Genomic DNA, 16,072 nt, shown 5'->3' on the forward strand with positions numbered 1-16,072 from the left:
TCGTAATTTTGATCTTGCTTTAAGTGTACTGGCTCCATTATGTTTATTTAGATACAGTTTACATCGGTCTAGAACATCAGTTGTTTTGTTTTCTTTTTTCTTCCTCCAGTGACATTTTTTTAAAGAATCACAGTTCTAACTTTTTCAGCTTTTTTGTTTAGGCCAGTGTGGGTCACATTTATCTGGACATACATGTCAGCAGTCTGACAGGATATTTTAGCATATATCAAATCAGATTAGCAAATCTATGCTGAAGTTTTTTCTTTGCTAGGTGGAGCCTATCTTTTCTCATCAGTCCTTCCCAGCCCATCATGGAAATGCATGGCTATGCTGAGGCAACCAAGATATTCCTTCTCGTTCCTGCCCTTACTTGCATCTCCTCACGCAGGCATTAAGATTCTTTGTCCAAGCAGAAACTGCAATCCGAAGTGTTTCCAGGCCTCTCTGTCTTTTCACCAAAGAAACCTCTACTTCACAGAACCCACAGTGACCACTCACTGTCACTTAGTTGCAGGAGGCTGAAGTAACCTCTAACTTATTTAGGAGAGAGACAAGACCTAGGACTTTGTGCAAAACTGGAATGTACCTGGACTCTAATTAATGTAATGTAATGTTGTTAATGAGATTGATCCTAAAATTCAAAACCAAGAGAATAATCAGACTGAAATAGACATTTGAAAATCTTCTAGTCTTACATTTATACTGCACACTAGGACCATCTGAATCAAAGCTGTTCGTGAATAATAGTTGACTAACCACACTTTTAAAAATAGCCAGTAACGAGACACTGCATATACTGTTCTCTAAGTACAGTCAGTGAACCTAATGTGCTCTAATTGATTTCTTTAAATCTCTACCTTATTTAATATTTTTTAATATGTTGTTCTAGCATTTACATCCCTGTAACCCTTAGCATTTGTTTGAGAAGATGATTGCAGTAGCAGTGATAGCACAGCAGACTTCTCAGTAAGCAAAAATCATTAAATATTTTGGCCTCTCTGGAGCTGCATTTTGGTACAATCAATCTGTGGTCATGAGGAAGTTCCTATGACTTCAACTGTGTTTGTACATCTTCTGTGGAGTGCTGAGAAATTTCTTTCTCAGAAGCTTTCTGCCTACCCATTTTTTAAAAGCACTTCTCTGTGTTTTAAAATGAAATGTGAGACTGTTAAGACTTTTCAGAAATTAATTGTGCCTCATAGACTGAGACCTTTGAAAGGATTCCCTAGAAGAACAAATCGATAAAATTAGAACGATGCAGATAACGAAGCAGTTACTGTTGTCGCCTGACCTCCTATCAATTATCCTGTGCTGTTTTGGCCTTTTTTGCCCATGCTAATTGACCTTGATGAATATTACTTGCTTCTTGAAGCTTCAGCAGCATGGTTTCTCCACTATCAGTGGTGTGGTTATACTGAAAGCCAGGCTCTACCTTCCTCTTGCCTTTTGATGCGGACTTTGGTACGAAATGAAAGGCAGTGTGTTGGTCCACAGCAGAGCTCACAGGTGAGCACAGCTGGCAGGAACAGCTGTGTGCCCAGATCAGCCCCGGGGGGTGACTGTGTCCGTGACTCGGATGGGGTAAGGAAAGCAATTTGCTAATCTGCAGTGTAGCTCCTGCTGGCTGATAAAAAGGACGTGTACAGTAGTCTCAGTCTTATCTCCTCAGCCAGGTTTACACTGGTGTGACACTGCTGAACTTAGACAAGCAGTTCCTGATTTACTGTAGGGCGAGGGCAGAATCGGGTCTGATTTTGCACCACAACCCACAGAGATAACCCAGCTCTCCCTGGAAAACATCTTGTGTATATTTAAGAACACTTCAATATATGTAAGCACATTTATAGCCTCTCCCCATGTTGCGAGAAGATTTTGGATCTTCTGGTACCTCTGGATAGAAAATCCTCCAGGACAGATAAATCACGACTCCGGTTTCTTTCGCCTAGGGTAGCCTGCCTAAATCACTGCCACATTCCTCCCATAGTAGTCGTTTAAAATTAATAGCACATGCAGAGGAAAAACTAAACCCTTTGACGTCACTCCCGAGATGAGGAAACATAAACAGCAAAGGCTTCTCGGCGGCGCTGGCGGCACGGCCGGGATTGGTCTGCGCTGCGCCCGCGGCTGCTCCGGCAGCGCCTCCCGCCCGCCCGCCCGGCCCGCCTGCCTGACACGGGCGGCACTGCAGAGCCAGAGCCAGCGCTGCCCCTGCCCGCACCCTGGCACAGCACCGCGCTCTCTGCCGCTGCCTTTTTGCTTCTTAAGGTGGTTTTACTGGGGGACTTGGGGAGGTTTGCTTTCTTCTTCTTTTTTTTTTTTTTTTTTTTTTTTTTTTTTTTTTTTTTTTTTTTAATTTTCTTCCCCCCCCCTTTTTAAAAAAAAACCCTTTTTTATTTTTTTCTTTTTCTTTTTTTTTTTTTTAATTTTTATTATTATTATTTGTTTGCTGTCGTTACTTATTTCTGTTCCCAATCCTGGATGCAGTTACTGGATTCTGCAGTACAAGTCTTCATGAACAAGCTGCACCGCTTAGAGATTTCACGGCATTCAAAGGTCACAGAACTGCCACTATGGTTAAATGTCTTGTTTAATGGTTGAGGTATGTACAGCAAATCTAAAAGAGGCAGCATGATTGTTTTTTTTTTTTTTTTTTTGAAGGGGAGCTAAAATTGTGAGGGGGAGAGGGAGATAATACTATTATTTAGTGGAAAAGATTTTTACTGGTGATTGTTACTACAGCAACCGTTTTTTGAATTTCCTCCCTTTTTCTCTTTATTCAAGCTAGATGAAAATTTTAACTTATTTTGATTTAACCATTTGATGGTTACAGAAGATTGCAAAAAGAATCTCTTGTGGTAGTTCTTTCTGACCCCGCTGGGGAAAATGTGATTGATTTTTCTATATGTTTTCCAATTGCTCTGTGGCAGGAGAGACCTGGGACTTGTCTGGCTTAGGTGAAGGGAGAGGAAAACAGAAACTTGTTCCTGTCCTGAGAGGGCTGTGAGTTTTTCTGAGTTAGAGTAGAGAGAGGAAGACTTGGAAATAAACAGGTCAAGCAGAAAAGAATATCGGCCTCATTTTTAGGAGTACATGTACTGATTTTTTGGTTTGGGTTTTTTTTTTTTTTTTTTTTTTTAAATACATGCTTAGATTACTTTACTTAGTTTGGGTTCAGAAGTTCAAAATTAAGAAGCAGACTGAGCTCTGACTAAGAAACAGATCTCCACTGGGAGGGGGAGAGCTGTTTATCTTATATCAACACCAGTTTTCATACAGCTTTTGCTCCCTAAACAGAGAAAAGTGGAAATCTGCTCGGGAGTTGAAGTGATGTAACCTGGCGTCTGTTTGATAGCCTATAGCTTCAATTCATATTGGTGCCACTGCTCTGCCTTGAATGACTATTGCAGCATCACAGTGGGCAGTGTGTGCTGCAGTAAATGAAAGCTGCTGCTACCATCAAACTAACATTGTTTTCAAGAGCATGAGTCCAAATTATGAGAGGAAGAGCCACTTGTCAGAGCTTGTGTGTGTGTGCAAGTGGTCTTAAAAATAACTCCAGCCAGCACAGGAGATTTGTGTTGTTAATTAGATTAATATACAGGTATGCTCAATGACCAGCAGTCTTCATATTTTTCTGATTTGTGGAAAGAGACTTTTTATAGCTCTGTTTGAATGTTGCTGTAGATATAAATCTTTTGCAATTTGAAAATATTTCAGTTTAACTTTAAAATTATACCTAAAAAGCAATTTCTCTAACTAGGAACTGAACAAGAGCACACCTATCTCCTGCAGTGCATAACCTCATAGGGTTAAAAAAATTAACTACTCAAGGCTGAAGCATGCTGGCTTAAGGACTGCAAAAATATTAGCTCTGAAATGCAGAGGATGTGCTATGTGCTGTGAATGGACAATTGCTATTCTGCAGTGCCTAGTGGGAAAACAAGGACTTTGTGTATTGCAAATGCATAACTGCAGCTCCTCCATTTCCTTTGCTGTATCTTCACTGATGACTGCAGAAACAAAGAGGTTTGTCACAGATAAGCTCTTTAGTGCCCCATCTCTTTGAAGATGCTGGAAGAGATTTTCTCATATCATCCAACAACCCAAAGTCAAGCTTAGTAGGATGAACTGTTGTTCTGTGATCTCCATGCCATTCTTTCCTCCTCAGCCCTCCCCAAATTCTTGCTATGTGAACTGCCAGATGTTTTCAAAAACTAAAGTACTACTTCGCTAGGCTCAGGTTCAGAAAGGCTAATATAGGCTGGTTAGATGATTGATTTATAAATTAACTAAGAATGTGTCTCAGCATATAGAGACTATAACCTGTTTTGTAAGGAAAAACCCTATAACTGTATGAATATATTCAAGTTTCCAAAAGACAATCTGTAAGATATTTGCTTATAATAATCTCTGAGAATTAAATTATTGACTTCCTTTGATAAACAATTTTTAGAGAAGCTTTGTTTTTAAGCTCTGTATCTACATGTTGGTTCATCTGTCTTCCATAGCAATTACTAGTGGTGGTACTAATACAAAATATGGTAAGTGGACTTCAGCTGAGGAAGTGAGTTTTACTGGTTCAGTAAGAAAAGTTTATCTGCAATGTTTTCTCTGAACAATCTCAATTCAACATCTAGAAAAAATACAATTTAAGGTTGGCCTCTCTGCAGTGGACGAAACACTTTACTGACTGATTTGCACTCACACTGTCTCAAAAAAATTGTGTATTGCAGAAGTTTCATGGGCTATGAATGGCTGCTTCTTCTGAGTTCATTTCCATAGGGTGGACAGGAGTTGTCACCAATGAAGTTCCAGTGATTCCATGAGAGCAAGGCATACTCTGCTGAGCCTAATCCAATATACTGCAGATCACTTTTTAAAATTGTAAAATGTTTAATTGTGTAAAATAGTATATAAATGTATCATTATAACAGCAGCTCCCTCTTTTCCCTGTTTGTCCTTTTCCTTTCTGAAACTGAGCCCTCTGCTCACTTACCAGACCTCTAGGTAAGTCATGGTAGCAGACTGATTTTCCAGTGTCTTCATTGCGAGTATGATGTATATTTGAGACATTTGATCATCTGTAATTCCTTTTTGCTCATCACACAGCTTTTCTACCAATAGATAAATCATATTTTAAGAGAAATTTTCTGAAAATTGGTATTCTATGACACATATATGGTTTTACTGTAATTTTTTCATCTCGGGCAAAAAACTGCTCTTGTAGTGGTAGTTCCTTTATAGGAGCTGTATGAAGAAAAGATGCCATCTACTAACTAAGCCATTACAATAGAGTAAAACCTGACACATCTCTATTTAATCATAAGAAATATTTGAAACTTAATCTCTCCTCAAATCAAGGTAGATATATGGCCCAAAACTCCTGATGAGATTGGTTCTGGTTTCTGGTCTAAAAGAAAAACAAGTCTTTAGATGCAGCCAGGAAGATATCCCATGTAAATGGGAATTCTTAGCTACTCAGTGTTCTTCATCATCATGTTGTTACTCCATTTTCATGCCTGAAACTATTACAGCATTCCATGTGCTTGTCACAGGGTGAAAGTGAAAGGGATAGCTGTGGTCCTGCTAGCTGCCAGAACAAATAAAGTCTTTTGTAAAGAAATGATGGTTCTGTATTCCTCCTCTCACATCCACCTTGAGTAGAAGATGTCAGAACTATGAAATTCATCTTTCTTGTTCCTCAGCCAGCAAGCTGGCTTACTCTTGCAGGGACATCAGTTCTTTCACTTCCAGTGAAACATTGGCTTCGCCTCTAGTGTGAAGTTTGTGCTTTTTCAGTCACAAGCTTCAGGGTGTAGAATTGATGTCATTTAGAGTTTATACCCTGATGATATTGGGACACAGATGCAGCCTAACTGTACAAGAGAAGTTCTGATGCTTTTTCTCTCTCTGGCCACCACAAGGTGCATCAATTTTGGCACGTAAAGATGAATAATGTTGAGAAGATAGATCACAGTGCCAGGTACCATATATGCAATCAGATGAGGATTGCTAGTAACCTTTCGTGTTTCACAGTAAATGAGTAGAAACCAAATAATGTGCCTTCTGAGAGTAGTAGCAGTTTTTCAGATCTGAAGTATTAGCTTTGTATAAATACTGGAGAGATAGAATGCATTTTTTTTTCATTTGTTTATGAAATGTTTATCATTTGTTTTTTGTTTCATTTGACTATTTGTTTAACTAATTCATAGAATTGGAAAATGCAAAGTCCACTTCTGCAAGGTTTTCTTTGCAAAAAGAATTCTTCTGTATCATCCTAGAAACTGTGGAGAACTGTTAAATTAAATTTTTACTATTATTCTTACTGCAGTGCCATTCCGAAAAAACTGGATTAGAAAACAATATTTGAAGCTCTGAACCCTGTTGTTTCTGTTATCCTGTATCAGACTGTGGGATTCAGAAGATATAGTTGCTTAGGTCTGGGCTGGTGATTGCTATCTGTTTTAAAACCTCCAGTTTTAAAGTAGAAAATTAACAAATCAGAGGCAGTTCAGATAGAATGAAGTGTATTTCCAGAGGCCAGACTTCAATGACAAAACTGTAAGTGAAAAGTTAGTGACAGAGACAATTCTCAAAAACCAGCAGTCAAATTAAGCATTTCTTTTCCACACATTGAATGGTTTGGTATCATCAGTCCATTGATGCAGTAATTTTGATATACATTTGTCACTTGTTCTGTTCTTTGAAAAGTGGACAGTCTAAAGCTATCGTTTAAGTATGTAAACAGTGTCAAATGAGAGAAACTGAACTAATTGAAAGGGTCCCATTGAGTTGTGTTATTTTATTCTGTTCTTTCTTTTTATTCTTTCTTCCAGTAGGAGCTGTGAGTGAGGATGGATAAGAACTCAGTTTAGCTACTTATTTAAGTCACATAGTCTTGTGGTGGCATATGATATTCTTCTGCTAGCTTGCTGTCCAGCCAAATAAGACATCCGGGTTGCCTGGATGGATAAACACAGCTGATGACCTCTTCCTCTTAATAGATGGGCACGAACAGTTAGGATTCTTCCAGTCACACACAGCAACAGATTTGTTACATTTGAGCTAAAGAAGAATTGCCCTCAGACACAAGCAGCGAGATTTACTTCTCTTTGAGCAGGTTATTTTTTAAAAAGTAGAAACAAATATTGAGAAGGAAACAGTTGCAGAGGACTTTTTAAATTTTTTTTTTTCTGTAGCTGGTAGGTTTTTATTAGTTACCCACAAAAATTTCTGGTATGAGAAAACTCACCAACTAATATCTCACTATGGTGTGTGTTAATGCTGGCAGCGTAAGGTTTTGAAAAGAAGAGCAGAGAATCTCCTGTCAAATTAAGTTTAGCTAATTGTCACAATGGCATAAAAACACACTTGTGGGGTAACTGCTGCCAAGACCTGTGTACAGTTTTCTGTGTGGTTGCTCCCAGCAGAGTCTATGATACCAAGCCCTCTGTATGGTAGGAAAGGTGTTTTGAAAAAGAATGGTCATTACCTTTCACAGAATAAAGCATGGGGTAGGCATGTTTTGACTGAATATGCAGCAACTCAAGAATGGCTTAGAGAATATCTGTAAAAATGAAATTAAGAAGCATCCACTTAACTAGAAAACTCCCAGAGGATGGTATTGATCCACTTGTGTGATAGGTTCTGCTGCTGTTGGCAGTTGCCCTTTATTACTTCTGAAAGAAAGGATATATATGCTCATGTTCTTATTCCTTCTCTTTCTCCCAACAAAACTTTGCACACTTTCTGCAGGGCCTGTAAAGACTGGCTAGGATCTGGGGCTTGTCCTCATACGAAGTGGAAGAGTTACCATCAAGTGTGCAAGGATTCATCCCTTGCTAAAGAGGCATGGATCCCCAGGTGGTTGCTGTGCAAACAAACACATATTGACCTGCAACACCTCAGTACTTTCTCAAAAATTCAGCTGTCATCCAAAGGGTGTAGCTATTTCCCCCTTTATGTACAGTGATCTGGTATAGAGTGACACCTGGGACCTCTGCTTACACAGCCCCAGAGGACATAATCTGCTTTGTATTTCTGTAGAGGAACCTGTATGCAGCTGCTTGCTGAAGTACACTAAAGGTGGGCAACACCTGATATTTGGTTTTGCCTTTTCCTTAACTTACCACTTGGCTTTAAACCTCTGAGAAGGTTAGACAGAATGAGGGCTTGGTGCATAACAGGCTGCTGGGGTGGAGAAGACCTCACATAGACACCCAGAGAGATGAAAATAGATGCATGACATCTTCATGGAGAAAGCACACATCTGGCTTTGTGTTAACTGAAAGCCATGTTGAAACTGACCATTTTCTAGGGCCCTCTCTGTTTCAAAATGCTGGAATATGGCTTAGCTCTGTCTGACTTATGTAGAGTCATTTTTGTTTTACACACTGCCATAACATCTGAATATCTATTAATAACAATGTTCAAGTAGCATCAGAATGGCCATCATAAATGTAATTAGGCAGTGTATCTTCAGTTTAATCAATCTGGTCATTAGAAGACTGTAGGACAGCTAGGAAAACAATAATTAGTCCTGATTAATAAAGAACTTGCACACATCAGTGAAGGAAAGAGGGGAGCTTTCCATATTCGGAGCTTGGGAGGACAGCAAGTTGCTTTTTGCTTTTGTGAATCTAAAAACACTTATTAAAAAAGGTTTGAAAATACTCTTACAATCCTAAATAAAATTCTCTCATTAAAAAAATAATTTTCTTGAGCAAACTGTAAGTATCAGGTAGAAAGATACAATTGGAATGCATTTCTTCACCAAGAAAATTCCTTCAGTGCACAATTGTTTTGTTTTACTAGGACTGCTTTGAAAAGCAGAACAACTAAAAGATAAAAACAAGACTCAAATTGGAACGTTGTATGAGAGTGTAAAATGTCATGATTTCACGGAGTTTAGTAGGACTCCTTCAATTTATACCTGATCAGAAACACTGAGCTTTCAGGACTAAAATTCATTCCTTCCCTTCAATGGTTAGATTGAATTTTAGGTTAATTAACGTTGCACCATACCTGTTTCATACCAGTTTTCCCCAACTTTCTCAACAGTGTGGTGCTGTTTTTCTGGTTCCGCGTAAGCTGCGATACATTCTTTTCCTTCTATTACACTCTAACCCTCCCTTCTCTCCTTCCCTTTCTCAGAGAAAATAAATGTTTACCAGATTTTATTTGAAATCAGATCCCTACATTTAATTTTTAGCTTATGTACTAGCATCTGCAAAACTTCATATATTTGTAGTACAGAAGGGGCTGATGTTGCTTGTTTTCAGAGCAGACTGTGATCTGTTTTAAGGACACAGCCATGTAAGCTAAATATTTTTAAAAGCTGAGGAATAACAGGAAAATAGTAATTTTGTTTAGGAACCAACACGTACTGTGCTGTATCACAAGAAAATTTTCATGCAGTAGGATTGTAACATCCTGTCTCTTTGAACCATGAAACTATAACTATAGCAATCCTATTCACTAGCAAAGTATAATCTCTGTAATAATATGGTAACAAACACCAGTGCAGCATGAGAACATTGAATGAAGTTCATCCTATATATCATCATCAAAGCTGATAGAAATAGCCAGGCTTTCTAAAAAGCTAAAATCTACTTTAGTCCCTAAATGAAATAGCTGGTTCTGAAAAATTGCTGTGTGTTAGAGGTTGCCTGGGAAATGTTTTCCCTTTCTACTTCAGATAGATAGAAGTAGCTGAGACCCTGTTGTTAGTGCTTTCAAGAAGGTGTGGAAGAAAAGATTTGAGTTCCTCCTCTGCTTCTGTCAGCTTCCCTGAAGTGGATTACTACTGCAGTGTCCCCTAAGGGTTGAGTGTTTTCATGGGGTCTTGCAGAGGCAACCCAGAGCCCACTGCCCCACCTTTAGCCCCAGAGTGGAACTCGAGCTCCCACACTGCTGAAGGGCCACATAAAGGTGGTTTCAGGCAGACATTTACCTGCAGCTCCAGGAGTTCTCTCCTGAACCCAAGAAACTTTTCTGATGGGTGTTTCCTTCAGATGAGCACCTCCTTCTGAACAACTTTTGTACCAATGAACAGTTGTTTTTAAAAAGAAAGCTCAGATATATTTTACAAAGGGAGAAAAATCTCACCACTACTGCAGAATGTTCATCTCATTTGTGAGGACTGAGGGGTACAGGGACGTTGGTTTGGGTGCCTGCTCATGGGCAGAGGTGAGTGATTGGTGGTTGGACTACATGCTCTACAAGGTCTCTTCCAACTCTGATGATTCTGTGAAGTTCTGGTGACCATCCAGTGACCATTTTGAAATGTTTGCTTAGATTTTATTTTATAGTGCCTGAATTGGAAGCTAAGAGATCACTGAAACCTTTAATTTCCAAATGTTTCAGGAATCTTCTTCTCAGTCTCCTACAATAGACTTAGTTCTACTTCTGCTTTATATTTTCAAAACAAGTAAGGGAAAAATCAGCAATCCATACTTTATTTATAGGATCCCTATAGTGCTGAATAGATTATTTCTGCATGAAGATTTGCTTGTAGAGTTCACTTTTTTTTTCCTTAACTATGAAACACATTTGCTTTGAAAAGAGGTTTTTTATATGCACTACAGGTATATTATTATTATTATTACTATTATTAATCACCCTTCCTCAAATTCTGCCCTTCAGGGCTTCTCTACCAGAGCAAAGGAGTATGAGATTCTGCTTGGGTTTTCATTTTTTGCTTAAACGCCTTAGCAAACATTGTTTCAAATCCAATAATATGACAAAGGGAGGATTATAATGTTTTAATATGTCACCTGATCAGAAAGCTTCTTTGGGGACAATATCACAGTTATCTTGGACCACCTAGTTGGCCACTGCAGCTTAGTCTCACTACCTTAAAATTTTTTCATTAGCATTCATGGTTTTAGAGCATCACTTGGATTATAATTTTTTTAAAATTTAATCATGTTTACTACTAATATGAACAAGCTGGAGCTGATGTATGCTATTTTCTAAGTATGAGTGAAAATTCTTTCACATTTCACAAAAAAATAAAGTTAAATCATTCAACGTCAATTTGTGCTTGGCATTGCATCTTTTTATAGCTGATAAAAATTAGTTTGCCAATAAGAAAACCAATTTCTAAAATGTCTCAAAAGGTCCTGATGTTTAAGACATAGAAAATATTTAGCAGAGAGGTCTCAGTGCCTTCTATCCACACTTTGTCATCTGTTGACAATACTTCAACAGTTGAACTACTTCAGCTCTGGCTTCAGGAGAATTTCAGAAGCTTCTGAGCTAATTCCTCAATTTCAAGAGACATTTTCTGAAATAATATATTAAAAGGGCATTTCTCCTTTGTGAATCTGTAACCTTTATTTTCTCCTGAGAACACTTGTCTTAAAATGATATTTTCAACACACTGATTTATAGGTTCTGGCACAGGAAATAATGCTCTTTCTCCTAGTAGCAGACAGAAAATTAGTCACAATCTGGTGTTAACAACGTCTTCATTACCTAAACTGTTTTACACTTTATTAAGTTCAACACAAGCAAATCTAATGCCTTTGAACCAGGGAGTTCTTGTCCATGTTGCAGGTATACAAGACATTAATTAATTTATAAGGTAACAATAGTAAGTCAGTCTCTGTAGAAAATTGGCATCCAAATTGTGATAGCACTGAGCTCTGCAGAGAAGTGCCACTTGAGTGCAGCAGAGAGAAAAAATTGGCTTAGCTAATTTACATTAAAACATCAAATTTGAATAACGCTGTCAGAGCTGTTCTTGCAGTTCTTGGGAGATGAGATTCAACATATTTTACCCTCATATTTGACACACTACATATTTGTCTGTGCTGGCAACAAATAAAGTGCAATGTAGAGAATGATTGGGTGTTTCTGAGATATGGGATACTGTAGATTTCAGTGACAAGCAGAACAGAAAAGCTTTTATGAAGATTTTTCTACTAAGTCACCAGTGATGCTATAATTTTGGTCCCTGAAATTGCCCTCACTGCTTTTCAGAGTCAAATGCTGAGCACGCAGGTTGTTTACTAATTAATGTCCCTCTGCAACTTGCCTGTGAACTTCTGGTGGTTCCTGCAGTTCCTTGCAGCTGGAAGAGGAGCTCATGGAGTCACAGAATGGGTCAGGTTGGAAGGGACCACAGGGGTCATCTGGTCCAACCACCTCACTCAAGCTGGGTCATCCTAGGGTGCATGGCACAGGATTGCATCCAAACAGTTCTTGAGTATCTCTGCTGTGGGAGACTCCACAATCTCTCTGGGCAATCTGTTCTGGTGTGCATTGGAAAGTCAGTTATGTAAAGGAAATGGCCTGAATTTTAGCCCAGGCAGATATGAAATTGTGTCAGCCTAAGCTGTGACTCCACCATATATGGTTTAAGAAATTATAAGGTTTTTTCACGTTTCATGCATGCAATGGCATTCATTGTTCTCAGAGTCTAGTATAAAAAGCTGTGTTAATGAAAACCCTCCTATAGACAGAGGATGTTTCTGAACACGCTGAATAAAGCAAGAATTGGGATTTTAAAGAGAGGCTTTATCATTATTAGTTTTACAAATAGAGGCACAGAAAGAGTTTTATTTTGACTTGCTCACCTCGTAAATGAAGATTATTTTAAGGGCCAGTTTCAGAATATTCAAATTTACCCACCTTTAAAATGTTTTGGGAAGCTCATTTTTAAAAGTATGACCCTTCTGTCCGTGTTTTGTATTACATTCACAGCAGCTGCTTGCTACTTCTAAAAAATTATCTTCTACATTTAGGGATAAAGAATCTTTTATCTAAATTATTTTTTAAAAATTGAAATATCAAAGGAAAAATAATCTTTCTTCCTCTGATTTTGAACCATTGCAAGTACCCTGTCCTTCTGATCTGAGGGCAGAGCTACAGGCAGTCAATGCACTGTGCTGCAGGCAGGCTTCAGAGGAAGGTACAGCCTCATCTATCAGAAGACGTCAGATGCATTTCTGATTGTCACTGATAAGAGAGTGAAAGAGAGAAAGGCAAGCAGATATGGTCTCAGAGACTCAGTATCCCAAATGGGAGCATGATATCATGTTCAGACTCATACCAAGTGAAATGCTAGCCTAGGAAAAATTGTATTGAGCTAAGAGATTATTTAAGGCTCTTGCTCTTCATTGCGAAGTGTGTTGCAGTAGCAGCAGAGTGTGAAAATATTGTATGTAAGATACATACAATAAAGATATTGCATGTAAGTCAGATCAGTAACAGTCATTTAAGCGAGACACCTGTATTCCCCACAGGTAGAAGTGCAGATGTATTAAAGGCTCCTCTCTGGAAATGGCCCCCCTCTCTGTGCATAAATCTTTTAAAAGTTGTAGATTCAAGCTTTTGTCATTCCATGTTTTCTAACTCAGAAAGTATTTTTTTATTAACTTGGAGATCATTTAGTGTTTAAGTACAAGTACTGAGCCTTTCTATTCTTTTTCTGTTAATCTGGTTATTTGCAGAACAATCAAACCTTTGTTTAAGCAGTTTGTGTTGAGAGTTTTCTACTATGGAAATTTGCCATTTCATAAAATAAATAATTTGTTATGGCAAATTGCTCTGTCTAGTAGGGATTGGGAGTTCTTGAACTGAGGATAGAATGAATTCATGTATCTATTTGATTTTTTACTAATTGAAAAACTAAAAATGAAGTGTTCAGCTCACCTACCATATGCACCCTGAGTACAAACTGTGCCCATCTCCCTCTGAACCCAAAGCACAGACTTGTTCCAGCAGGCAGGGTGGAAACCTCACAATCCCTGGAGCTCTTTTTCCCGTAGGCACCCCCACAGCAGAGAATGCCAAATCGAGTGATCCCATAGCTCTGCTAAGAGTGCAGCTTTCCTCAGCATCACTGGGCACAGCTCAGGCTGTGAGCAGAATCTCTCACAGAGAATTTGTCATCTCTGACCCAAAAGCCCCAGCTCTGCTTCCCATTGTGCAGGCAGGGTGGGGGCAGATAGGGAGTGAAAGAATGGAGGAAGAAATGGGAAAAGGTGGAGACAGAGAATGATGGGAGGGAAATTGCACTGTATCTTGCTATCTTAAACATCTATAATAATGCACCTTTCTCTATCTGATACTGACTCTAAAATTGCTGATATTAAGTCAATGTCATCACTGCTATAAAATTGCTGATCTTAAATCTAGATCAGCACTGTTTCTCCTTGTTTCCATCAAGGCTTGATCTTTTGACCTCCCCAGTATTTTCACACAAGCTGTTCATAAAAAAAATTAATCTGTTAAACATCAGGGTTCTCAGGGGCTTGGGTCCAGCTTTACACAGATTTCTTTATGGTGATGGGCTGAGTGTCTATGGTGACATAAAGGCTGTCTCCAGCATCAGGATAAAGGTTGTATAGGAGATATCTTTGTGAAATTTCAAAATCAGCTGCTAAGAAACTGAGGATTATCATGTTCCTCAACATTCCCCTTTCCAAGTGCAAGAAATATTTCTCCCAAATTTTTCAAAGAAATCATCACATGTTTAAAGAGGGTACTTGAGACTACAAATCAAATATAACAGATACCACAGTCCTAGTTTATACAGTACTGGAAAGCATTCACCCTTGAGGATGAGGGACAAAACAGAGAAAGACCTGAGAAGACTGTTGGAAACGTAAAGATTTGCCCTTTAGGAACAAGAAATAATGAAGATCACTATTTATTTACTCCAGGATATTTTTTAACCTTAGTGGTTCACCTTGTGACATCCCATTACATGCAATTATCTGGACTGTTCACACAGTCTTCGAGAATTTGTTATGGGAATTTTATTTGCTAGGTGAAATAAAAGTCATTATGATGTTACCTGCAAATAATATGTTTCACAAGAGCAATAATCCGCCTATCCTTTCTTTTTTTTTTTTTTTTTTCATATGGAGAACTGTGATTTTAAATACTTTGAATGTTTTAGATCTTTAACAATGTATTTAATTATGTGAATAGCTTTGCATCTGGGAGTGTTTAAATACAGAGAAAGTGCCAATGTCTCTGCAGGTCTTGACAATACCACTGCACAGTACCAACAATTGATTTCTCAATCATTAAATAATTTTTTAGAAAGTCTGTATGATATTTAGGCAATGGTTTCTTTGGCAAACTGGCAGAATATGTCTATGGATTTGAAGTATTTCTATATCCTTCTAAATTTTATATTAGTATAAAAGAGTTCAGTTATTAATTGTGAGTTATTAAATACAGATATGAAAAAGAAGTTAGGATCTAACACAAACTCATAAGGTGAAGGATCGTGTCTGTGACTGGATATTTAAGTTCTCAAGGTATCCCAAAAAACTGAACGGTACAGAAAACTTGGTAGGCATAAATTCTCTTTTTATACATGAAAGAAAAAGACTGGTTGGCTTCATAATAATCTTCCATGAATGGAAGAGAGCTATGTTACATAAAGAAATTCGTATTGTTTCCAGTTTTAGGATTCAGCTTATATCTGAGTCTAATAATAAGAAAAATCCTGCTCTCCTGTTTATCAACCAGGCCTTGTTGGTTTATATGTTTTAAGTAAGTTCTGTGTTAATATTCTGGCAGCTAGTCTCTACTGCATTTTACTCTGAAGAGCCAAATATCTAACACTTTCTGGGATTACAAAACCTTTGCCATATCTCCAAACAAGTATTTGTGCATAAATAAATGAATTTGGCAGATATCTTCTTGTCACTAACACACCAGCAAATCAGGCTATGCCTTTGTCTAGATTCCAGATTCTTAATCATTCTGAAGAAATCAGTACAAAATTAAAATAACCTTGCCTACAGGCACCTGAAATTATTGTAACTAATGAAATGAGCCCCAGGAACTGTAGTAGTTGTTCTGAAATTGTCACTTGGTTCTCACTTTAAAGATGTAAATTCCTCTCTCTCCGTTGCTGTAGTCATTTTGTGCTTAATCCTCTGATGGCATCTTTCCCTTTAAGTGATTGCCCTTTGCATCTTCTTGGCACCAGGTTTATTTTCAGCAAGCTGTACTCAGGGTGCTGGCAGCCATCCCAGGGAAAGCTGCTCTGCCTCGGTGGCATTTGGTACATGGGAATTCCAGAGTAAGGAATGAGCAAAGGTTA

The 16,072-nt window shown here is 38.2% G+C and overlaps 1 protein-coding gene across 5 annotated transcripts in view; it reads left to right on the forward strand.

Moving 5' to 3' along the window:
* Positions 1 to 1,951: 1,951 nt before the first annotated feature.
* The window catches only part of PDE7B (phosphodiesterase 7B), a gene marked incomplete at its 5' end in the record, with an annotated part of 168,464 nt that continues 154,343 nt past the window's right edge, over positions 1,952 to 16,072 (forward strand). For 3 of the 5 annotated variants that reach the window (XM_083858596.1, XM_083858595.1, XM_083858597.1), the window contains one exon: positions 2,272 to 2,599. In XM_083858596.1, coding sequence (XP_083714722.1) covers positions 2,579 to 2,599 — 21 coding nt within the window. Of the gene's footprint in view, positions 2,600 to 16,072 lie in introns of all 5 variants that reach the window. The other 2 variants (XM_083858594.1, XM_083858593.1) reach the window with 2 other exon arrangements.

Source organism: Zosterops lateralis (assembly GCF_965231275.1).
Source record: "Zosterops lateralis genome assembly, chromosome: 3".
Lineage (NCBI taxonomy): Eukaryota > Metazoa > Chordata > Aves > Passeriformes > Zosteropidae > Zosterops > Zosterops lateralis.